This window comes from Macrobrachium rosenbergii, chromosome 39 (assembly GCF_040412425.1).
Source record: "Macrobrachium rosenbergii isolate ZJJX-2024 chromosome 39, ASM4041242v1, whole genome shotgun sequence".
NCBI lineage: Eukaryota > Metazoa > Arthropoda > Malacostraca > Decapoda > Palaemonidae > Macrobrachium > Macrobrachium rosenbergii.
In genome coordinates this window covers 20,788,825-20,815,031 of record NC_089779.1, presented here as the reverse complement: position 1 = coordinate 20,815,031, position 26,207 = coordinate 20,788,825, and the positions used below count along the sequence as shown (strand labels likewise).

Here is a 26,207-nt window from a genome sequence, read left to right as displayed (position 1 = left end):
TGCTGTTACTTCATCAGACGTTAAACCAGTTAATAATGGCTGGTTAAAAAATTACTTGTGAAACACAAGGGTTCTTTTATACTGTATATGAAATACTGCTGCAGAATTTCTAAAAGTGCCTGGTTTGAGTTATTGTTTTGTTTAGAAAAGTTCACTTCTAAAAATAAGTTAGTGCTTTGACTTTTGATAGTCAGAACTCTACCTTGGGTTTGCTTGTGGAATGCTGAAGTTGATGTACTTTTCTTTTTACATAAAAAGTTTCATTGTGGTGAAGCATGCAAAGTGACCTCATCCTCAGAGTGATCCTTGCGTGGTGCGGTGTGGACATACAAAAAGGTCCTTCACTGTGTCCCTTGTGCCCCAGCTGCACTGAATTTTGCCTTTTACTTTTTCTCTGTTCCCTCTGGCCTCTCCTCACTTTGCTGTCCAACTTTAGCTTTACCTTGCTACAATTTTTACCTCTCCCTTGAAGAACAGTGTTTGGCCAAACCTTATGAGAGCCTAGAAATGTGACTTAGTGGTCTCATCAGACTTAATTTAAAACTAACACATCCTCCTCTTATCAAATCAATATATGATATGTTACCTTATTTGATTATGCCTTTGATTTTATGTTAACGGTGGGTCACATTCTAGACACATTTAATTATTCTGCATTTGATCTAAGGAATCCACCAATTTGCATTAGTATACTAATTTTTTCAGTTAATTCATCGACATTTTGAAGAATTTTCCTTAAGTTTCCGAAAGAAGGTACTCATTCAGAGCTAAGCTTCTTATGCAGTTTTTTTATGGCTAAAGCATATTTTGACATTTGTAGATTATTTAATGTGTAGAATTTTGAGGTACTACCATGGGGCTGACTGGTACCACTTCATTGAGACAAAATGCTGGGATTTTCAATTTATACATTAATATGGTGTTGTGTAATTTAGGGTTGGTTACATGAATTATAAATTTTTAAACCAATAATTGTGTTTTTTTTTTTTACGGCCAACTGCATTTACTTGAAATTTTATGAACTAAGAAACTCTTCCTCTTTTGACTTTCAGTACCCAGGAAGATACAAACCAAAGACAAGATTTGACAGAGTTTACTTGAAACAAGCTTCACCTGCAGCTGTGTCACCAAAGCATTTTGGTCTTGTTGGGATTCAGAAAGTGGCTGGAACACAGAGTTTCCCATCTGATCATTGGGGGATCATAATTCACTTCCAGGTATAGTAGTTCTTATTTTGTGTTTTGCTGTGCAGTTATTTCCAAACAATTATAAACCCATTACCTGCAAATTAGTAGGCTACCTATCTCAGAGCAGTAGCTGAGATATTCTCCAGTCACATGAGGTACCAACTCATATGCACTTATCTAGAATTGGGAACACGTAAGTATGCAGTATGCATTGTTATTGATTATGATTATGCTGGAGCCCCTAGAAGAGCTCATCTGAACATGGAGCTCTTTGGAGCATCTTTTGAGAAAAGATAAGGATTGTAATTCGTATCATACTGCACCTTGTAGTACAAGGGTGTATAGATTTAGCTCTTAAATTGTTTTGGAATACCATGTTATGATTATAGGAAAGTTTCCCTTATATCATAACCTATGCCATCCTTTAAATTTAAATTAAGAGATGTGGACCTGTGTTCAGGAATGACGTGAACAAGCTGCAGTTTTACCCAGGTAGGCCTTGACAAGTAAGGCTTAAACTGTTTGACTGTGGCCGTAATTATTAAAGACAAAAGGCTGCATTCTTTAGCATGAGAAAGGATCAGCTCCTATGCACTCCACTATGATTACAAAGCAGTGTAATGGCCTCATGATTGAGATGGAAAGGTTATTAGTGCTTTGGCTGCAGAACCAGAATCAAAAGCGTATTCCAGTGAGCCATATTCCGATTCAGGAGAAGGCTAAAAGCTTGTTTGAGGCCTTAAAAAGTGGAAAGGGGGAAGGAAGTGAAAGTGAAGAGTTTGTAGCAAGTAGGGGGTGGTTTATGCATTTTAAAGTTTGTGCTAATTACCATTATCTTAGTGCAGGTGAAGCTGCTAGTGCTGATGTACAAGCAGCCAGTGGTTTCCCGTTGTGTTGCCTATTTAGGTGTGTTCTGACTTACAATGAAAACTGGATTACAATTCGTTGTCAGGAACGAGTCTCCATCGTAACACAAGGACGGCCTGTACGCACATGTATGCATGATGTTTAGATAAACTATGCACTGGCTGTGCATTTGCTTACCTTTCTTTTTCTCTCTCCAGGTTATTCTTTAAAAAAGAGAGTTTTATATATGTAACTTACCCAGTAATTACATTAGCTAAGAGTTTCTCTTGCCTCAGCAGCTTAAATTAAAAAATTCGCAGGTTAGCGCATCAATTTAGTGCAGGTGGCTGATCTCGCCCACTAACGAGAATATCAGGAACTACTTGGCAAACATTCGTCATTACATTTCTGCTGACGCTCGAGTCAACACAGAGCGTCTTTGTCAGCTTTGTTCTTAAACTTGCCAGTCAGAGACCGGATTTTGGTGATGTTTTATCAGTCTCAGTCTTAATTAGAATTTGAGACTTGTATTTATGATGATACAGTGTGTACTTATGTATGATGATACAGTGTGTACTTCGTCTTGAATAGCATATAATGTGTATGCTACCAAACTGTTTCCTTTGTAAAGAAACTTAAAGTTTTGCATTCGCTGCCTCTTCTTTAGCGTAAAATATTAATGTTGCGTTATTTACCCAACCAATATTTTCGTTTTTAAAGGCATAACTGTAAATCTCAAACGTGTGACAGGAATTGAAACGTAGATATCATCTTGGTCCATAAAGGTTAACTTTCCTTTTCCGAGTAGTGTAATAAACGTAACCTTTTATTCGCTCCAGACCGATTTTTTTTAGAAGAAATACACCAGCGAGTCTCAATGTTTAATGAGTATTGAGATATCTATGTTAAAGGAATTGAGACATCTGTATAATGGTACTCTGTGTTCTTCATAAATTTGTTCTTAAAAAAAAAAAATAAATTGAACACATTATTACACTTTCCTTTGCAGAGACCTGAAAAGTGTAATCCGGATTTTTTGAGAATGAAATGCACCAGTGAGTCTCAAATAATGTTTAATGGGTATTGAGATGTGTATGTTAAAGGAATTGAGAAATCTGTTTAATGGTACTCTGTGTTCTTCATAAATTTGTTCTTAAAAGAATTAATTGAAAATATTATTAAACTTTCCTTTGCAGAGAACTGAAAAGTGTAAGGGCAGGAATACAGTTGGAGAGAATTTTGCTCATTGTTTTGGTTACGATGTGCTTTCGGAGTATGACAGGAATCGTGAAGAGTTACACATTTTTTAGCTCCTTCTACAAGCGCTCTCCTACTCCAACTCCAGAATGCTCGGCGCCTGCTCAAGCTACTGGCTCGATGGCCACCAGCTGCAGAACGCTTGGAGCCTGCTCGAACTACTGACTCAGCGACCGCCAACTGCAGAACGTTTGGTGTCTGCTCGAGCTTCTGGCTCGACGGCCGCCAACTGCAGAGCACTTGGCGCCTGCTCGAGCTACTGGCTCGGCGACAGCCAACTGCAGAGTGTTCAGCACCTGCTTGAGCTACTGGCTTGACGGCCACCAACTGCAGAACACTTGGCGCCTGCTCGAGCCACTGGCTCGGCGTCAGCCAACTGCAGAGTGCTCAGCGCCGGCTCAAGCTACTGGCTCGACGGCCGCCAACTGCAGAACGCTCGGCGTCAGCTTTCAGGTGCTAGGCATCTGCTTCGGGCGCTCGGGCTCACTCTCTGGCGTCTCGGCGTTTGCTCTCGGGCACTCGGTGCCAGTTACTGGTACCCTGGCGCCATCTAATTCATCTCTCTCCCACTGCTAACCTTCCTGCCCATTTCATCCACTTGCTCCCACGCCTGGCTCCCTCGCTTCTTCTCGTGCCATTGCCAGTCTTGTTTTAGGTTAACATACGTTAATCTTGTGATAGTGAAGTGTTGTGCAGTGGAGGAGGTGTCTACTCGTCCCTCAATTTTCCTAGACAAAGGTCCCTGTCATATTCCCATACACTGGAAGGAGACATACTGGAAGTCCAAGGGAGGTCGGGGGGTTACACACAGGTATTCGCCCCCTCAGTTGAGCCTGTTGCCGGTCCCAGGTATCAACAGACAGCCTGGGAAGGCGTCTTTCTGGATGTGTAGTAGAGGGGGTGGCTGCTCGTCCCGCTGATTCTCCTAGGTGCAGGTCACTGCCATACTCCCCCTTACCTGGGTGGAGGCATACCAGTAGCCCAAGGGAGGTCAGTGGGGTCTGCCCACGGGCAGTCATCTCCTCAGTCCAACCTGTTGCATCCCAGGTTGCGACGAGGGACAGCCACTGGGAAGTGCATCGATTTTTGTCAAGTTCTGAAGAAGCGCGCCTCATAGGAGCCATTTTCGTCGCTTTACAGAGGATTCTCACCCACTCAGAGACGCTTCTCGGGTAAAGATCAGTCCCCACATCTCCCTTAAAAGAGAATGAGGGAGCCCTCCTTCAGTCCTCAACCTTTGTGCAGCAAGTTGGACACTCCAGAGCGTTTTTCTCCTCTCCTCAGCACCAGGAGTGAGGTTCTAGCTCTCTACACCTCTTGGGCTAGCAGATCCAAGCTTCATGAAGCGCATTGTTTCCTCGGAACATCCTGTTTCGGTGGAATGTCATGTTGAGCGCCTTGGAGCAGACAAGTGTCCTGTAGCAGCCAGGCGCCATGTTGCAACCAAGCGCCCTGATGCGGCCCAGTGCCCTGACAGTCCAGTACGTTTTGGCGCCAGCTTGAAAATTTTCTGACCTGATATATATATATATATATATATATATATATATATATATATATATATATATATATATATATATATATATATATATATATATACATGTGTATGTTTATATATATTGCATGGGTCAAAAATAAAATAAAAATAAAAAAGTTCTATTTATTTTCAGCAATACAGTATTAAAATGCTACAAAAATGAAATAAAATTAAATATTTTCACCAACAATTTAATGCATTTCATAGTTATATGCCAAATCACGTAAGTATTCCAGTGGTTCCCATGAATCAAACTGCTGTACTATAGTTAAAATGCGTTCATCAGTCTTAATGTATTTTAAGCGTTTTCGAGCAGGAGGATTCCCAGCCATAAGTTGTTCATAATAAGAATTGCGTCCTTTCTGAATTCTCTTTATGCCATCGATGAGTTTCCATATAACTGGGTGGTTCATTCCAAGTTCTGCATAGATTTTCCTGTGCGTAGCTTCAGCATGATTGTTTGTCCTGTCCTCACCTGATATCGTTCGACTATACATATTCCACATTTGCGTAGGGAAAGTGGTGAACGCCGCCATTTCCCCTCCTCAGGGTCTTCCTACATAATTATCTTCGACCCAGTTCATTAACGGCTGGAGTTCATCAGGTAAATATTGCGCCAGAGCATCGATGTAAACATCCATGTGAGAAATAAGTACAAAAGATAAAGCAACGATCATTTTGGCTTTTACTGAGAAGTCGGGGTCATTATTATACAAATGTTGGAGCCCAAGTTGTTTCAGGTGCTTATGAATATTATGTGCTTAATGGAAGAAGCAGCCTTTCAACTCCACATTCGGAAAACATTCTGTCATTGCAGAAAAAGCTGCTTGTTCATAATCACAATAAATGCCCTTTGGTTGCAACTCTGCAGACATCTCAGTTATCATTCAAACATTTTCACGTATGTTGTTCGACGCTTATTAGGTAATAGGGCGTATAGTATAGGAGAACTCCTTCATGCTTTCTTGCCATAATTACGTAAACCTGTGCAAATAACGGAGGAGACATCTTAAACGTGCCATCGGTGTACCACACATCAGAATCACGTAAAATATTTACCCAGGTCTTTCTACCAAATATTAAAATTCTGTCATGTTCATCACTGCTATCTCCAAGCAAAAAGTCTTCAAATTGACCACCGTGCGTAAGGTAAAGTTTGTATTCATCCGGTATTACTAATTCACTTAAACTGAGAGGGTTTGCAGGCGCAGAATATATTTGATTTCGCTTTCGTCGTACAATTTTTTTCATGGCATCTGAAGTGGCCAATGCTGCCAGAGCAGCTTGTGAGCTATTTTCAATGCAAACATTAACAACTGATGACGGCACTTCAAAAGTTTCCTCTGCTTTACATTTTACGCTTGTTTTAATTTCAGCAACTTCCACATTTACTGCCGACGCACCGTGTGAATGTCCATTTACTTCTTTCACTACTTCCTGGTTCTTAGTATGAATACGCCCTTTACACTCACTTTTTGATTCACACCTCCAAAACTTGAGAGAAGGATCGTTTTTGCTACATTTGTCAAACACATACATATATCCATTGTGTGAAAATTTTGGCTTGCCTCTATTACTTAAAATTTTTTCGGCCATTTCTGGTATGGGCTGTACAAGAAACTAAAGAAAAGCGTTTTCCAATATAAAAAGACAACTTTTTTTTTTTTTTTTCATTACAATGCTCAAATCAAAAGAGACTGGTAGTATTATATGATCACTAAACGAGACACTTGAATATCGTAACAACTAGTTTACTATTACAATTCTCAAATCAGACAAGCCTTTGGTGTAATGAGATGATCACTAAACGAGACACTGGTAAAATTATATGATAACTAAACAAGACTTGAATATCGTAATAACTGGTTTAATATTACAATTCTCAAATCAGACGAGCCTTTGGTGTAATGAGGTGATCACTAAACGAGACACAAATTTGCAGATGGTCCTTAAGTTTGTTTCTTGGCGCCAAAACAATGAGTGCCAAACTTTCTATCGCCAAAATGGCGGCGCCAAATCGTCAGCGCCAAAGAGTCGGCGCCAAATCGTCCTGCTCCGCGCCCCGATGCAACCAAGCGCCCTGACGCAGTCAGGCGCACTGAGAGGGTCAGACATTCTTTCGTCGGAGTACCCTGAAGCTGCCGAACTTCTGATAACGTTTGAACTTCATCAAGTTTCCAAGCGCCCTGCAGCTTCGGATAAGCCTCCTTCTGCTTTGGACCCAGCACTCAAACCTTGGCAACAAAAAACTGGATAATATCCTTCATCTTTTAAAGAAACCTGCAGCGCAGACTGCCCCTGGATCAGATTTGATGACATCTCCGATTTCTTCTGTTGAGGAAGAAGAGAAGGATATGTCTGCTGCGCCGTATGCAGCACTCCTTAAGTGCCTTCTTCAACAGTTAACGGATTTTTTCACTCCGTCCTCTCCTTCTCCAGGCTCGTCTGACATGAGCTATCAGCCTGTGGATTCAACTAGTCTTCCTTAGATGGTTCTTTCTAAATCTTCAAAGAAAGCTCTTCTCCAAGTAGAGGAATGGCTTTCTGACAAGAAGGATCAAGGAAGGGCCTGTTTTAGTGTTTTCCCCCCTCTCATCTCTCATGTAGGCGGTATTTGTCGTATTCAACGGGGGAAGCTCCTTCTCTGGGAGTGCCTGACTCCTCCCAGGGGGACTTTTCTGCACTCATCGACTCGGAACAGAGATTGGCTCTCTCATCGACGAAAACATTCTTTTCAGCTCAGGAGATGGATCACCTGTTGAAGAGTATTTTTAAGGCCTTCAAGTTGTTGAGTTTTCTCGACTGGTGTTTGGGAGCAGTTGCCAAGAAGCTTCAAGAATCTCCTTTCTTGTGTGCTGAAGCCACAGACCTGGAGAGTTTCCTCTCTTGCGCAGGTAGAGCCATCAGAGGTGGATCGCTTGAAGTAGCTGCCCTGTATGTCATGGGCGTCCTGAAGAAGCATGAACTGTGGGTCTTGTTTACAGAGAAGGGTTTCGACTCCACAGAAATCGGCCCTCCTGCTTTCCCCTCTGGATAAACAGCTTTTGTTTCCACGAGATCTTCCTCTCGCAAGTGAGGATTTAATCCTTCATGCTCCTGTGGGGGTCAGCCTTTGTCTCTTTTGGGAGAGATGGTATCCCCTTCCAGGAGAATCCGCCATTGACCGACACTCCTATTGTATTGACAGCTTACTCCATCGGTTAGGAGAAGCATTCAGCCTTGTCGAAGGAAGTGTCCTCTCTTCTGAACAAAAAGGCAATAGAATTAGTGAAGAATACAGATATCCCTGGACATGCAGGATGCTTATTTCCATATTCCGGCTCACCTGGATTCGAGGAAATGTCTACATTTCATTTTCAAGGACCAGATCTTTCAATTTCGAGCACTTTGTTTTGGTCTCTCGAAGGCCCCACAAGTCTTCACTCGAGTGTTGAATCCTGTGGCGGGTTGGCTACATTTAGCGGGAGTGAGGATCTCGCTATGTCTGGACGATTGGCTAATTCGATCACTATGAAGAATCAATGCACGAAGGGCTTACAAAACTCTTCTCTTGACCCAGGAATTAGGACTAACAATGAACTTCGAGAAGTCACAAATGATTCCCACTCAGAAGATTCCTTATTTGGGAGTTCTGACAGACTCTCTGAGTTTTCGGGCTTCTCCATCACCCAGAAGAGTGGAAGACTGTCTGAGGAAAGGTAGATCTCTTCCTATCGCTTCGTTCTTGCTCCACCACCCAGTGGATGAATCTCTTTGGAACATTGACTTCCCTGGAGAAATTCATAAGACTAGGGAGACTTCACATGAGACCTCTCCAGTTTTATTTAAGACCAATTAGTTAGCTGACGACCAGCTCTGCTGGCCCCACCCACAGCCTGGCACCAGCTCAGTGCACCCGGCACCAGCTTCCAGTGGTCTGATGCCAACTCTCCTGCATCCCTGGCTCTGGGGAAGAGTTGGAAGCTCATTTGCTGTTGGAGTTTTACAGTATGACCTAAGCAGGATTGGAAGCATTGGAGGTTTTCATGACCTTCAGTGTTCTAGCACCCGTCTAAGAACGTATGGTCCTCTACTGTGATTGGACTTGTTTTTTCTGATGCCACTCTTAGTTTCTGGAGAGCTATTGGCTTACCCTTAGTGGAAGCTAGACACATCAGTACAACCTCCCCTCATAGCTTTCAGGCACTGTGTGCCCCTGATGTCCGGTCTATAATCAACCTTCTCCAAGACACTCTGAGAAGTAAGAAAGCATTTTGCTCCTTTTTAGGGAGGCTAAGGATGTCAGATCAGCTTCTACCTCCTTAGTTTTCAGGCCATGTATGCCCCTGATGTCCATTTGACAATTGTCCTTCGGGAAGTGTAATCGATCTTCACTACTCGCCTTTCAAAGAAAGTTAAACTGTTAGATTCTGGCAGTACAGTGTGATCAATATTAGTAACTGGCATGGCATTGTAGAAAGAAGCATAGGATTCTCCCCTACTATCTATTGACCTTGTAGTAAGGTGCCGAGACTTGTGAGAGCCGGAGGTTACAATTTACCTGGAGCACCCATCACTGTCAGTGAATGGGTCATGGTCTGTTTTTTCAGTGCAAGTGACAGTCATATCTGGTTGTTTTTATTGGTACTGCGCGCTTTGTCAGCCATCGGTGTACACCTTTGTCGTAAAGCTTAATCTTATACTTCGTCAGCCATCGGAGTACTCCTTCGCGGCCAAGTGTTCCACTTTAGTAGAAGCGTTCCTGGCTTTACTGCCACACTGCTACAGGTTAAGTTGAGCACCAACTAGAGGCAGTTCTTTACTGCAGGCTGTCTTAACTAACGAGGAATTACAAGCATTGTAATAAATGCTGGCAACTTATCTATTATCTCAAATCATTACATAAATTAATGGTTGGGAACAGAATTTGTCCTTGATTCCCCACACCTTTCAATGTGGAATCAGCTAGTGTAATTACTGGGTAAGTTACATATATAAAAATTACATTTTTATAATAAAATAAAGTTTTATATATACTTACCCAGTAATTACGGATGGAGCCCTCCCTCCTCCCCGCGCATGGACATAAAGCATAAACATAATGACGAATGTTTGCCGAGTAGTTCCTGATTTTAAGCTGCTGAGGCAAGAGAAACTCTTAGCTAATGTAATTACTGGGTAAGTAATTACATTATTTTATTATAAAAATGTCATATTTTTCAAGGCCACCCCATGAAATCAGTTTTGGCATTGCTTACAGATGAAGAGAGAGAATTTCAGTGGTAAATTTTTTTATACATTTTATACAGTGTTACCTCAATTATCTGCAATAATGACTCCAAGGCCCTTGCATATATTGGAAGTCTAAATGCAGTAAAGAAAAACTACAGATGTAAAACAGCAATTTCTTAGTAATTTTTTCCTATTTGGTCACTACACAGTACTGTATATGCTTTTAAACAAGACAGAATACACTGTGCATTACTATACACAAACTGAAAACTAAACTTTGCAGTACTGTATAACTCTGCTAAGGTGGGCCAGATATGAAAAACTTGTGAGGTGGGTTTAGACTGACCTACTGAAGAAGTGGGTGACAATGAGCTTTAAAGCACGGGGGTTGGGTGTGTTAAGAAGTTTTTTAGGGTACTCTGACAAAATAAGAAAGATGATTTTGCTTTGCATTTACCAGCCACTGTATTTCGTAAGCATCTTCAGCAGACTCCAAGGCCTTCTTGAAACAGCTGAAGTATAGAAGTTCTCCATCAGCTCAGTGGTTCCTCCTCGCTCTCACCTGCAGCAGCTGTCTCGTTGTCGGACATCATTGTCCACCCACTCTTGTGCAACATCCTTGGGAACATCGCCTCCCTTCTGTAACTGGGCATGAGTAATTGACATCAAAACCTTGGGAGTTAGTCAGGCCTTCTTCTCCCTGTGGGGTATGGTTCCATGCATGCTCCAAGGTCTGCACGGTGATGTCCTTCCAAGAATCTGTGAAGTTGTAGATGGCAGACTTTGGTGAGGACCTTCAAAGATTCTCCAGAGTGGGTTTCCCTTGTGTGTCAAAGCCTTGCTCCTTCTCCAAACCAGATGGAGGGCTTTTTATTCATTTTCTATATATTCTTGTATATTTTGTGGTGGGCTGCAGATGTGTGCTTACAATGCTGCATTGCAAATAGTGCAGATGCAAATAATTTAGGCAATACTATGGGGAATCTAACTTAATAACATATTGTAGTGTAGTGTAATATATACTGCACCCAACTGTATGTCTTTTACATACATTTTGATTTTGATACTGTATTTCGTTGTTGGCACACAATACAATACTGCATATGCTATTTACAAGCATATGCAGTACTGTGTAGTGACAAAATAGGCAAAAAAGGTTGTAAAGTTGCTGTTTTACATCCATAGAGATTTTCATTTTATTTAGACAGTATCCTCAAATTTCTATTATTTGCAAGGAACTTGGATGTATTAGTGCAAATATTTGAGGTAATATTGTTTAATAGAAAATATTGCACAAACTCATTATACCTTTAAACCAAGAAACCAGGTTTGTTGATTTTTGTATCCAGCTGAGTATCATATTTTAGATTTAATTATTTTTTACTAAGTGATGATGTTAGTTTTTATCTGTAAGGTAACTTTCAATATTAACTGGATTTATTACATTTTCATATCATTTAGTATGAGCCTGTGTGGTTATTAATGTATTTGAACTTTCTGAAAACTGGATGAACTTTCAAAGGATTGAATTAAAAATTTGTAAATGACCCTTACCTCTCCATTACAGTATACAGTACAGTACAGTGCTAAGCCGTTTTTTGGCACTTCACTTTTCCGCGCTTCTTCATTTTGTCACAGATTTTTGTGGAACATATCTTTCACTTTTCTGCGGGAACTTTCACCAATTCACAGATTTTTTCTATGGACCGTATCTCTTAAAATTGTCACTAATTCGCTTTTTTCGTAGAGCAACACTATTTATTCACTAATTACTGTATTTTTTCATATTGTGTTCGTGACTAAATACTGATTTTTATGATAACAATTATTTACAGTGTACTTATTATGATTTACAGTGTATTTGTTGAGCTCATTCTTGGTTGGGCCCCAGACTGAGCGTATTAGGTGTACAGTTCGATTCTCTCTCTCTCTCTCTCTCTCTCTCTCTCTCTCTCTCTCTCTCTCTCTCTCTCTCTCTCTCTCTCTCTCTCTCTCTCTCTCTCTCTCTCTCTCTCTTTAAGGGCATTGTAAGATGTATTTGAAATGATATTACTGTAAAGTGTTTTTGGATGATAGAGCATATTGTTCAATATTTAAAATATTTGCTAATTATTTTCATTTTATTTTCCAATAAAAGGAGACTGGAAAATAAAATAAAAATAATTAGCAAATGTTTTAAATATTGTACAAAATGCTCTATCATCCAAAAATACTTTGCAGTAATATCTTTTCAAATAGAGAGAGAGAGAGAGAGAGAGAGAGAGAGAGAGAGAGAGATTGTAGACCTGTTATGCTTAGTCTGGGGCCCAACCTGGAATGAGCTTAATAGATACTCTACTACATTATAATTATACTAATTATTTTCATAATCTTAAAAATCTGTATTTAGTCACAAACACAATATGAAAAAATACAGTAATTAATGAATAAACAGTGTTGCTCTATAAAAAAAAAAAACAATTTGTGAGCATTTTAATTGTTTTTATCAATATATAAAGAAAATGGGATGACTTCAGTACTATGAGAGAAAATGGCTATGCTTATGTATACAGGAGTAACTTGGTTAGATGTCAAAAGTACTGCAAGACAGATTTATTTAATTTGTATTAAACATTTTATAGATATTTTGCTATGTTTCCATTAATATTAATATTTTAAAATTAGTAAATCATTGTTATAAGCATTTTAGGAGGTGTGTATATATAAGAGTAACAGTTGTAAAAGGGTACTAATCTAAGATGACTTAGGATGGTTTGGGGTGTATCTTTGTTTGAATTGATATGAAATTGTTTTAGTATGATAATTTAAGGTATATTTTTGTTTGAACTACAAAATTAAACAGTGAACTTTTAAAATAGACAGTTATAAGCATTTGACAGGGTATTTGACAGTTGTTAGCTGTTATAAGTGTTTTTAGAGGGGATTTTGCATTTCCACGGTGGGTTTTGGAACCTATCCCCATGAAAAAGTGGGGGAGCACTGTATAGCTTTGACTTCCACACCAGCAATAGTTCGAAAGATTAAAAAAATAAAACCAGAACACTCGGTTTTCTATGAATTTCTGTCTTCCATTCATCTACTTCCCCCACTCCCACCGGGGAACCAATAGGTACAAACACTCGTAGCTGATCAGTCTACTTCTGTCACTGGTTTCAGTAGGAGTTTGAAAGATGCACTCGGTTTTCTGTTGGTTTGTTCTTTTATTTTCTGAATGTTCTTTGTGTAAGAGCCTGTAAGGTAAGAATTGCTGTACGTAATATGTATTACAGTATTTCGTTTTATTGACCCTCATGATATGTTTTTGCTGAGGGGAAAGGTTATGATTGGATAACTATATGAATCGTAGTTGATTGAAATGCGGTAATTGACTGTGAATGGAGAGAGCTTGTTAGGTTGTAAATACAACTACAGTAATACCTCGAACTTACGCGAGGTTAGGTTCCAGAACCCCTCGTGTAAGGCAAGGATTCGCGTGAGTTTGGTACGGTCACCAAAAATGCTAATACATACATTAAATGCTTATTTCTAGAATTTAAACCCTAAATATGACAAAATCATGCTCCCAAAGCACTTTAATTTCATTTAAAAGTTAGCTTGATACCATACTTTAATTCATATTTCATTTCAGTACTGAAAGAGAGAGAGAAAAGATGGGGGTTGTCCTTATGTTAAATATGAAGAGAGTGAAATTATTCATGAATGTTCTTATGTTAAATATCAAGAGTGAAATTATTCATGATTTGTGACAGAGAAGAGAGAATAACTTTGGAAAGAGAGAGAGAGAGAGAAGTTATTCTTACGTTAGATACCAAAAGATGGAAATTCATGATTTATGAAGGAAAAGGGGAGAGAGAGAGATTTTTCAGTATCCCTCCATAGCTGTGTTTTATTTGATGGTAAGTGGGCAACATTTTGTCCCTTTCATGGTCAATATGTCAAGATAATTGACAGTTAGGTTACACCCCCTTGCTCCGAAGGATGGAGAAAAGACTGGGAATACACATGTATTCTTTTAAAAAATTAAATAATTTGCTAGAAATGCAAAAAGTTGTAATTATAGCATGGAAAATATGAAGAAATTAATAACAAAGTAATGTCATGTTTATCTATAAAACTGTAGTGCAGTAAACACCCTGTATTCGCGGTCTCAATTTCGCGGATTTCTCTGTGAAACGTATCCACCCATTATTCATGGAAATTTCACCCATTCGCCGTATTTTCCACAGAAATATTCACTAATTACTGTATTATCATATTTTCATGACTAAATGCACTTTTTGTGATAAAACTATTAAAATACTCAGATGTAAGCATTTTTAGAGTGTTTTTTTGTGTTTAAACTATCAAAATAGGCAGTTCTAAGTGGTTTTAGAGGGATTTTAAGTATTCGCGGATTTTATCTATTAGCGGGGAGTTGCAGTATGCATCCCCACGAATATAGGGAGTTTACTGTATACAAAACAAATGAAGCTGTGTGTTACATATGCATAAAAAAATCTCTCATTTCAGTGAGAAAGAGAGAACAAAAATACAACTCATACGTCAAAGCAAACGTTAAAGTACCAAAAGAGAGAGATGTTTACATCGACAGCTGTTTTGTGATTTTGATTGATTTTAATGTATTTTAAATAAAGTATGTTAGTATTATATGGTATTTATATAAAAAATTAAAATAATACAAATTTTTCATACCAGTTTTACACATAAAAGCATGAAAACATATAAATTACTTAAAAAATTAAACATAACCACTTCTGCAGGGTTTCTTGAGGATTTTGCAAATGTCACGCGTCTGTGAAAAAATCACGAATGCCAATTAGTTAGGTTCCAGTGAAAAGTTTGTGTCTGTGAATTTGTGCAACTCGAAGCGTATAAGATTGAGGTACTGTATTACTGTATAGAGGATAATACTAGTAAGACTTAAGTTTAAGGGATGCATGTCTTGTCTGCTTCCCCCATTTAGTAACTGGTTAGGTCCTCTGCTGCTTCTCTTCAATTTGTTACTCCAAATGAGCTTCCCATAGATTCAGGGCACTAGTTTTTATAAGATGGAGTAATTTTTTATCTTCACTTGGCATAAGTTTCACACAATTTTATTATTGTTATTATCATTAGTGTTTTCTTTTCTGCACTACCCTCCTGAGCGTCGATAAGTTCAGGTTGTTTCCCGCGTTGGAGGAAGGGTCAGTGCCCCCATTTTTTCTTGCCTTGTCCTTGTCCTTACTCCCTTGTGGCTTGGAGTGATGGAACCGGGACATGTCAGAAAGCGGTGTGGATCTGTACCCGTTGTCCCCTTCCTCTGTTTGGTCTGGTAGGGTGCCAGGTCCAGCATTAGTGGATTGCATGGGTAAAAATAAGAGGAGTCTTCCGATGTTTTTTTCCTCTTTAATTTTAACATATCAGATCGGCTTTGTAGCAGTGATGCTTCATCTCTTTCTGGTAGTATTTAAGTGAGTTTAAGCTACCTTGTCGAGGAAAGTTACCTTTTGCTTTGATCAGTTTTGCTTCAGTCCCCGTAGCTAAGGATCGTTCCCAGTTTAAGGCTAGTGTAAATATCAGTTAGGTTCTAGTGAGAAGCCTAGACTGTCTTCGCTTTCCCGTGTATTGTGGATTTTTCTTCCAGGGCGATAATGCACCTCGCAGTTTTGATGCACTATTAGCATGTGTCTAGCGCAGATTTGCACATATTGCCGCAATGCTGTATTCTTGCGCATGCATGTCTATCACTTCCCCATGCTTCTATCACATGTGCGTTTATGGCCTATTATGCCTCTCACATGCATGCCCTTGCCTTGTGCTCCTATGACTTATTTGCCTCTCGCATGCATGCCTATGGCTTGTGTCTGTCTTTTGTGTGCCTATGCCTTTTGCCTATCGTGTGCATGCCTGTGGCTTTTGTGCCTATTGTGTGCACGCCTATGGCTTGCGCTCATATCGCCTAGGCGCCTTCAGTTTGCACTCATACGCCTGTGCGCTTATTGCCTGTATGCCTATCACGTGTGCTTTTCAGTTGCGCATCTACCAATTGTGCTCTTATCTCGTGTGCTCCTATTGCCTGTGCACGTGTCTCCTGCTCGACTAACACCTGCCAATAGAGAAACTCAGCATGCACTATTGGTTCACCTTCCATTTAACCCTTAAATGCCGACTGGACGTATCGTATGTCGACTAAAATTGTCTGTTGGGTGCCGAGTGGACGTACCGTACGTTGACTACAAAAAATTTCAACCTTCAGTCAACTTTGACTCGACTGAAATGGTCAAAAAACGCAATTGTAAGCTAAAACTCTTACATTCTAGTAATATTCAATCATTTACCTTCATTTTGCAACAAATTGGAAGTCTCTAGCACAATATTTCGATTTATGGTGAATTTTTAAAAAAAACTTTTCCACGCCAGAAATTCTTTTGTCACGTTGTCGTAATGTTTGCACCGTTTTATATTAGTCGTTACATAAAGTTTTATGTATAAAAATGTGCGCAATTTCATGTAGAATACAACAGAAAATAACTCATGGTTGTAGCTTTTATCAGTTTTGAAATATTTTCATATCACGATAAGTGCCAAAATTTCAACCTTAAATCATGATAAGTGCCAAAATCTCAACCTTCAGTCAACTTTAACTCGACCAAAATGGTCGAAAAACGCAATTATAAGCTAAAACTCTTACATTCTAGTAATATTCAATCATGTACCTTCATTTTGCAACAAACTGGAAGTCTTTAGCACAATATTTCAATTTATGGTGAATTTTTGAAAAAAAAAAACTTTTTCCTTACGTCTGCGCGCAGTAACTCGGCCGAACATCTCAGAAATTCTTTCGTCACTTTGTCGTAATGTTTGCATCATTTTGAATTAGTCATTACATAAACTTTTATATATGAAAATGTGCGCAATTTCATGTAGAATACAACAGAAAATAACCCATGGTTGTAGCTTTTATCAATTTTGAAATATTTTCATATAAATCACGATTAGTGTCAAAATTTCAACCTTCGGTCAAATTTAACTCTACCAAAATGGTCGAAAAACGAAATTGTAAGCTAAAACTCTTACATTCTAGTAATATTCAATCATTTACCTTCATTTTGCAATAAATTGGAAGTCTCTAGCACAATATTTCGATTTATGGTGAATTTTTGAAAAAACTTTTTCCTTACGTCTGCGCGGTAACTCGGCCGAACATCTAAGAAATTCTTTCGTCACGTTGTCGTAATGTTTGCACCGTTTTATATTAGTCGTTACATAAACTTTTATATATGAGGGGCGCGGCGTAACAAGGTGGCAAGCGCCACCGCGGCCGAACTGGTTTTTTTATTGTGAGCGAGCAGCTAAAGTACAGCACTATCCTACACACACTTTTGTCCCCTTATGTTACTGGCAAAAGGTTCGAAAATCCATGCAAAACAAAGGGAAATTTCGCCCTTAGCGGGTTCTCACTGCTACATCATAAGACTCGTCATAAAAAGGAGGCAAGCGGCAACCAGTGGAGGTGCGTGGGTGGATGTAGGAGGATGTTTTTGTTTTATAATATTTTCATGGAAATTTTACTCAGATATGTTATAATAATAATTTTAGAGCATTATTAGGATAAATATTTTAGGTTGTTTTCACAAAAACATGCTTTAATTGCCGTATGAAAACATTTTCATTGTGTTCATTAACACTTTACAATCTTACATTACCTCACTTTTGTGGTTGTGGCGCTAAATGACAAAACATACTATAATGATTTTTGCATATGTAATAGGCGAATAAATTTCCTTTAAAATGAGGTATGATTCATAGAAATCGTTTGGCTGGTTTTTCTTTTATAAGCGTTTTCATAGTTGGCAAACTTTAAATGCGTTTTTATCATTTTTTAAAAAACGGCGCTTGGCACCTTATTACACTGCGCCACTCATATGAAAATGTGTGCAATTTCATGTAGAATACATCAAAAATTAACTCATGGTTGTAGCTTTTATCAATTTTGAAATATTTTCATATAAATCACGATAAATAGAAAAAATTCTACCTTCGGTCAACTTTAACTTGACCGAAATGGTCAAAAACTGCAATTGTAAGCTAAAACACTTACAGTCTAGTAATATTCAATCAATTACCTTCATTTTTCAACAAACGGGAAGTCTCTAGCAAAATATTTCGATTTATGGTGAATTTTTGAAAAAACTTTTTTTTACGTCCACAAGATTACTTAATTCATGCATCATTTTGTGATAATATTTTCTCTGTGTTGCTTTGATCGTTTTACAATTTGTTATATACTAAAATCATTGCAATTTAGTGTACAATACAAAGAAAAAAATAACTCGTTAGCTTTAACCGTTTTGCTCACAGCGTGATTTGTATACAATTATATATGAAATTTTATTTTTGCGCTGTCATATATTTCAATATTTATATATGATAATGAAATTTTTTTTCATTTCTGATGGTTGCATACTAAATTTCAGGCAATGATAAAAAAAGGAGCCAAAATTGAACTCTTAATCTTAAAAACTAAGAGTGCTGTGATTTTTTTAAAACCTTTTTTTTTTCCACTTCTGCGCTAACTCCCGAACGCCACCGGCATACAACAGACACTTTTGTAAATAGAGGGTTGAGTAGGCAGGTGGTTGCCCTTAGCAGTCTCAACATTCTATTTCAGGGATTTTGACTTCTTTTCCAGTTGTGGGAATTTCTATCGGTAAACAGTTGGTTACATTTTTTCTGATACCCCCATGGTTTAGAAACTTTCTCATTATCATGAGATTTTCCTGACCAGAATTTAGAACTTTTGGTTAAGCCAACAGGTTTCCAACTGGATCAGTCTACCTTTTAAGCCAGAGCAAGTGGTTTTGTCGGCAATGATTAAAGAGGAGTTTTTAACCATTGATTGAAGCTTATCAGGAGTTAGTTCAGTGCAGTCAACTGCTGCTCTTCCGCCATTGGTAGCCTTTGCCCCTGTCTCTCTGGTATTTTCGGTAGCTAAGACTTATTATCCTGCCTTTTCTGTGGCAGGAGGGCAATTACTTGTGCTTCTGCTGACTGATGAATCAAGAGTCTGAAATACAACCAGTGTATAAGTTGTCACAATTTCTTTTTTTAAGAGGTTAATTGTTTTCTGTAAGGAGAAGTTAATGTATGATTTTGTGGAAATAGAACCTTCATTTGAGCTGTATTATCATGAGGTGGCTTGTATTTGTTCAAGGCTTTAATCCAGTTCATGTTAAGGGAACCTCTCCTAAGATATTTCTCTCTTGCCGCCATATTTTGGAGAACGAGAACTACTTCGTAATCTAAGGGTCTATATCCAAGTATGGGGGTAGCATTGGGGAAGGACTAGTCCCTGCGCAGGTTTTTGATTTTGGAGTTAAAGATATTCTCACTGTTCAGAGTTTTCTTGCGGAGAAGTTTCGCCTTTATTTGCAGCATTTATCGCCGCTGATCACTTCTAAGAGGTTGTCAGTCCTTATAAGAGTTTTTCTAAGCAAAGCAGAGGTCTTCTCATCAAAGTCACATGATTTTGGGAAAGTTTTTTTGACCTGGCAAGAATCAGACTTGGGTTCTTTCCTGTTACCTGAACATGGGTCAACAGGTGGTCTCTTATCAGATTCGATGTTAGTTTAAGCTCTCATGGAAAGAAGGATCCTGTCCTTTAGATGCCTTAGTGTAGGTCTGGGGCACATTCACGGGAGAACTAGAATTTCAGGAGTTTAACTTGTATTGGTGAAGGTCTGTTACCAGACAAACCTTCCCTTCTTAAGGTATATATATTGATACACTTAAGTAGGTATATATACATAATGTGCAGGTTTATATTTATTCATTATACATTATATATATACTTACAACATCATTTTATATTTTGTATCCAATTAAATGTTGTCATTATTGTTGATTCCTTTTACTCAGAATAGAAAAGACTCTTCTTTGGACAGAAGCAGGGAAGATCGTGGCATTTCCTTGGGTTCTGTATAGGAACAGTGTGCTAAGGGACCAACTAAACAAGAGGAATAGTATTCTGCATGCAGAATGGCTCTGAATTTTCGACTATGCCAATTTCTTTAAGAACTAATAAATCTGAATGTAGATGCATTTTTGACTTGGAACAGAAAGTTACCAATATTTAACTTCCACTTATAGGCCTTCTGACTGATTTGGAAGGCATTTTCAGCAATATTAGTCGGTTATGAAACTTTACATCTCTCAATTTGTGATTGGAGAAGAGATACTGATCAAGTTTAGAGGATCCAAGGAATATAGGATGTTCCTCGTAGTACCTTGGTATCTTAAAAGGAATGATTTTGGGTTCTGTTGCTTTTTTAGTGTATTTCCCTATAAGTCATTCTTAAGAAAGTTCTTCTAAAACTTCCACTTGCTAAAGTTTTCTAAGCTTCCACATGATTCTGATGTTCAAGTTGACACCATAACCATCTTGTGTTAGAGTGAGGTTTATATGGTGTGGACTGAGGATTTATCCTCAAGTTGGCAAGAGGTGCAACTACTAATGTTTTCAGAGGCAGTGGTCAGTTTCTCTCTTCTGGAATTGGGCTGAGAGGTATTTCCTGAGCATGCACCTCTATAGGCAACTTCATGAAGTTCTTACTTTCCTAGTTACTCTAAATGCTGTCAGTTCCAGCTATTAGAGTTTTTAGGTCTTTGTCTTCCTATGTTGTAGGTAATGCTATGCTAGGCGTTGCTTATAACCTGGACCACAGGAGGTCTTTAGGTCAGGTGTAGATTAGATGCGTGGTACACCGTAACTCTTTTTGGGAACCTTGATGGGTTTAGTTTTTGCCTCCAAAACTGTTTGAGTCTTTAGTAAAAGCCTCTTGAAGCAATTAAACCCTCTCTTGGTAGCCCTAGGACCTGTGGTATGGTAAGAGAATTACAAGTGTTGTGGAATGCTGGCTTTTGCATTGAAGATACAGGCAGTCCCCGGTTTACGATGGTTCCGGCTTACGACGTTCCGAGGTTACGACGCTTTTCAAATATATTCATCAGAAATTATTTCCTGGCTTACGACGCATGTTCCGGGGTTACGACGCGTCATACGCCGATCCGATGGAAGAAATATGGCCCCAAAACGGCAGAATAATCATAATTTGAAGGTTTTTTTGATGTAAAACTCAATAATAATGCAGTTTACATCGTTTTCAATGTACCCAGAGCATTAAAAGTAAGGTTTTCTTATGATTTTTGACGATTTTCGACGATTTTCCGGCTTACGACGATTTTCGGGTTACGACGCGGCGCAAGAACGGAACCCCCGTCGTAAACCGGGGACTGCCTGTACTAGTCTTTTGGTCCTGACCTAGGTTGAGAGCAAAATATCTATTTTGAGGCTTTTCCCTTCCAAGGGTTGTTAAATGCAGACTGGGCCTTATTTAAAGGTAATGGATGTGACACTTTTATGCCATACAGGGAGATGAGAGTGTACCCAAATAGAGTAAACCTGTTAGAGATGATATTAATCATTTTATGCTTAAGGAGGAACGAACACTACTGTGTCTAAATGGTCTGCCCCCCTTTTCTGTTAGTTGGTCACGTTAACACACATAACACCATCCTGAGTTATTACCTTGCTGGAGGTAATTATCCATTATGAAAATTGCAGTAGATGTACTCAGTCACCGAGATAAATAATAGTAATTGAAGAGGCTCAATATCCAGAGGTTGGCTGTACACAGTGGGCTGTGGGCATCCCCCTTTTTTACTCGTGCTAGGTTTCAGGAAGTCATCAGTATATTGGGGCAACCTTGTAACTTGTCTCTTGGCATTGATTACCCCAGTTGACTAGGGAAGGCTGGGTTTACAGTTTCTTTCAGTGGCAGACGCAAGGAACTGAGAGGTGAAAGGTTTCATCACAATCCCACAAGCTGCAGATGACTGCCTGGTGTGGTCCAGGATTCTGGTGAGCTCAAGGCAGGATCTTGCAGTAATGCCATTATCAGTGCTGGGAGAGAAATTACTAATCGATTCTGCCAACACCAGTCATCAGGGTGTAAATCATGGTCCCACGTTAAGGGGTTTTTTCCAGTACCGATACCTCTGTAAACAACTTGGTTAGGTTTCTGTTGTTTCTCAAGCATGAGGAAACTTCTTGGTAAAAGCCTTTAAGACTAATTGGCCATGTTGGCTTTGGCTATAGGCTTGTCTGAGGACAAAGACATCTAGATGTTTTTCAAGGTGTTAAAGTAGAGTTTCCCAGATCTCTGCTACGTACTTTACCTTGGAATCTGTATGTGGTTCTTCAGTTCATTATTTTATCGACCTTTGAACTGTTTACAACAAGCTCCCGGTAAGGAAGTTTCTACAGACACTTCACAGTAGCCTTAGACAACTAAAGAGTGAGAGAGCCACAGTCTTAGTCAGATAAGATAGGCTTTGCTAAATACAGTTTTGGGCTAGGCCCTTACCTACAACAGTATCTTTACCTAGCCTGGAGTCACTAGGGCTTGAGGAACTTGACCCCTTGGGGGTCCAGTACTGTCTGTAGGGATTGTTGGAATTGATGTAAAGGTTCTGTCTTTAGTGATTTGGAAACAGAGTTTCCGAAGAGTAGGAATGTAATGTCCTTTTCATTAGGTGTTTGGTTAAGGACTTTCATGCTAATTTCTATCCTTAATGGAAGGTAAGCCACTGGACATGTGAGCAGTGGCTACAACTTTTAAATTTGAAAACTTATCCTTGGATAAGATATTGAAGTCACTCAGTGGCATGGTAATCTTGTACTTTGTTGTGGTTTGTCTTCATGGTGCAAAGATTAAATACAATTATTGCAGAGCATTAATTCCTCTGGTTTGTGCAGGGGATATTATATCCTGAATTGATAGGTAGCCTTTTTTTGGTCTACTGCTTTTTAAACTTGGTTGTGGTTTTTGGGAAGCTTGGAGGTATTCAGTGTTGAGTCCTAGAAGAATGCCTTTTTGTACATAAGTACTTGTTAGTTATCCATCACTGGCTCTGCAGGGTTTTAGCACAGTAACCCTACCCATCCTTCTGCTGAATGGGGCCACCCTCCAAACAGACCTCAGCTATCTTAGTGATGAGGACCTTGTACCTGAGTGACAGTCCTCTTAAGGCAGCATTGATGGATTAAATTCACTGGTTAAAACAAACACTTGTTTTGTACAAAAGATTTTGTTACTAAGTAGTCTTTAAAGGGTTGGCTGATTTCCACTTTGCCCACCTCCCCTTTCAAATTTGGGAATCAGCTATATAATGGAGAGGTAAGGTTCATTTCAGAAATATAGATACTTAATTCAAGATTTATTTTTTAAATACTTACCTCTCCATTATATAAATTGCTCTCCCTACCTCCCCACGTTCAAAGTGGACAGAAGTAGACTGATCGGCTACGAGTGTTTGTACCTATCGGTCCCCTGGTGGGGGGTCGGGGAAGTGGATGGATAGAAGACAGATATTCATAGAAAACTGAGTGTTCTCTCTCTTTTTTTTCAATCTGTCAAACCACTGCTGACGTGGAAGTAAAAGCTACATAATAGAGACGTAAGTATTTAAAAAAATAAATCTTAAATTAATGATTTATATTTTTTCCTTTGCCTTTCAGGTTGTTGTATAGAAGTTTCTTTCCATCAAGTCTTGGACATTGCAATTGCATTGAATGACATTACCTTATTGTTTTTGGATATATTTCTTGTTTTTATTCTCTCCTGTGATAAAATTTTTGCCATGAAAAGTATAACTGTTGCTATTCAGTGAATTTACAGTAATTAGGAGTGATGAGGGAAATGTGGCCAGCATTTTGTAGCTAATATTGTTCTATTCATTCTCAGGTTGACATAATTTATGTACTATACATTCAGGAATGTTGTTATATGAATTGGTTTTCTAAGTTTTGGAAAGTAATTGAAAGCAGTTGAATTTTTGGCAAGGGAAAAAGCAGCTACATTAAGTTTAGTTCAGATTATGCGTATATATTCATTGTGTTGAAATCAGTTTTGTATTTTTATTAGATTTTTATAAAAATTTGTGTTCTTCTAAGCACTGATGTTGATAGGACTTGAAAACAGAATGTGTATTTGGTGGTTAACTGAAGTTTGTATCAGTTATAAGAGGGAGTTCTCTTGTGTTTTGTATGAATAAATACCCATAGTACTGTACAGGATAGAGATTTAGGTTTTGAGTTTTAAAGAGAATTTTGTTTGGTTTGATGTGCAGTTATGACCTTTTAAGATACAGTACGTACAGTATAAGATAACTTAGTTAAGTAAAACCTAAGAAGATATCAGGTAGTATTTTATTCAGATATACATTTGCTTAGTTTGAGGTAGTGGTTATGTATTTCTTTCAAAATGGAAGAAAAAGAATGTCAATATTAATTCCTGTATTGCTAGCTTATGTCTTGGAAAGTAGAAAGCAATAGACCAAGATGCATATTGTTCACAATGGCTTTTTATGATGTGCTTTTAGATATGATGTATGTGAAGTTTTATATTACTCATTTTGTGCTAGATGTTCACTACATAGGATTTGTTTTAGTGTTTTGGTCTTGGTCAGTATAATTTTTATAAAATTCATTTCAAATCCCTTTCTGAAAATTATCTCAGTGGTCTGGTTGAACTATTTTAATGATAATAATAATAATAATAATAGTAATAATAATGAGTGGTATAAAATTTCTAAATATGTCAGGTTAATATGTTGTGTTCATGGTCTTATGTCTACATATGAAGAAGCATTTTGCAGAAATTGCATTCTCCATGAAAACGCTTTCAGTATATTACTACAGTATGCAGATTATATGTGGCAGTTTAGTGTATTGATCGCTTGGTGTGTTTTTTCTCAGTTGTGAAACGTCATGGAAAATACTTCATGACCATGATATTTTTGTAGTGATCTATCTTTACAGCTTTGTATATGTGCCATTGTGCCAGCAGTGTGTTTTGTCATTTTCAAATGTGTTTGTGGAATATCTCGTAGACTTGCTCTTTGCAAGTTAGCTGCCACACACCGGATGCACGGATAATATGTATTGACATGTCATTTGTTATTTTTATTTAGATGTTTCTGCTTATTTCAAAAAACATTTACATATTTTAATATAATACATTTACTAGTTCTTGAAGTAAATTCTTAACTCTTCTAGTAGTAGATAAAATGTATACAAAGAACATGTCTTAATTTTATAAAAAAAAAAAGAAAAAAGAAACTTAGCAGTGTTGGTTTTGTGTAGAAGACAACTAAATCATCCCAGAAAAAGTATGTACATTTATTATGTTTTATTCAAGTAACAGGTTTCATTTTAATACAGTACGTTTTCTGTTTTCCTTTTATTTTGTCATATACTTTTTGTTTTTCATGTTTACAGCTCAGTGTTTAATAAATATAGTCAATTTGCTGGAGGAGTATCCATCAAAATTATGAATAATGAGAAACTCATAGATTTGTGTGATTATATTTTTTTATTTGTATGTAAAATGGAAATGAAAATTCATTAAAGTTTAAATTTGTTTTCCTACCCTCCTAAAGTACTTATTTTTTTGTGCAGTATCTGTATTTTCTGTGTATGCTCTGTTGAGATTTTTTTAAGCACTAACAGGGTTTGCTTAGGAACTTTGGAGGTACCATTAGAACGGTTCATTCCTGACTTGATGCATCAAGTGCAATACAAGAAAAGTGAGAGGAAACTGAATAGGGTCGTAATGCTTCAGTTGCAGACTGTTTACCCAAGAGTACAAAGCATATTGTCGCACTTCTAAAATGGTGTGGTGACAAAGTAAGTGCAAAGTAATTATTGCTGTTGCCAAATGGTGGGCTCTAACAATCATGAGAGGTAACTGACTGCTTCTGCTTTCAGTTATTCCTGCTGTGGCAAATGCACATGCTCTCACACACAGCTCCTAGCAAATGATGTAACCAGGAAGGTACATTTTGAAAAATTACCGAGTGAAGAGAAAGAACATAAACTTGATGTTTAAATGACAGAAGGGCCAATGTAAAATATAACATCTACAAGGTTAGAAGACCCCTTCGGAAGATCAGAGGTGGAAAAAACCCAAGACCACCAGGTATAGTGAGTGTGTAAGGATGACAAATTGCCTCTCCTTCCTTGTGTTTCTCCCTTCAGCTGTACATTAATCACGTCATGTATAATACCTGTCTTTATTTCAGATTCTTTATGTACCTCATCTTATGCATCATTGTATGGCCTTTCTGCC

The 26,207-nt window shown here is 38.3% G+C and overlaps 1 protein-coding gene across 2 annotated transcripts in view; it reads left to right on the top strand.

Moving 5' to 3' along the window:
• Positions 1-25,495, top strand: part of LOC136825820 (tyrosyl-DNA phosphodiesterase 2-like) — a 139,304-nt gene extending 113,809 nt beyond the window's left edge. For both annotated transcript variants that reach the window (XM_067082775.1, XM_067082774.1), the window contains exons 8-9: positions 1,053-1,217; positions 23,597-25,495. In XM_067082775.1, the coding sequence (XP_066938876.1) occupies positions 1,053-1,217; positions 23,597-23,608 (177 nt within the window). In that variant the 3' untranslated portion in view covers positions 23,609-25,495. The remainder of the gene's footprint in view (positions 1-1,052; positions 1,218-23,596) is intronic.
• Positions 25,496-26,207: the final 712 nt, after the last annotated feature.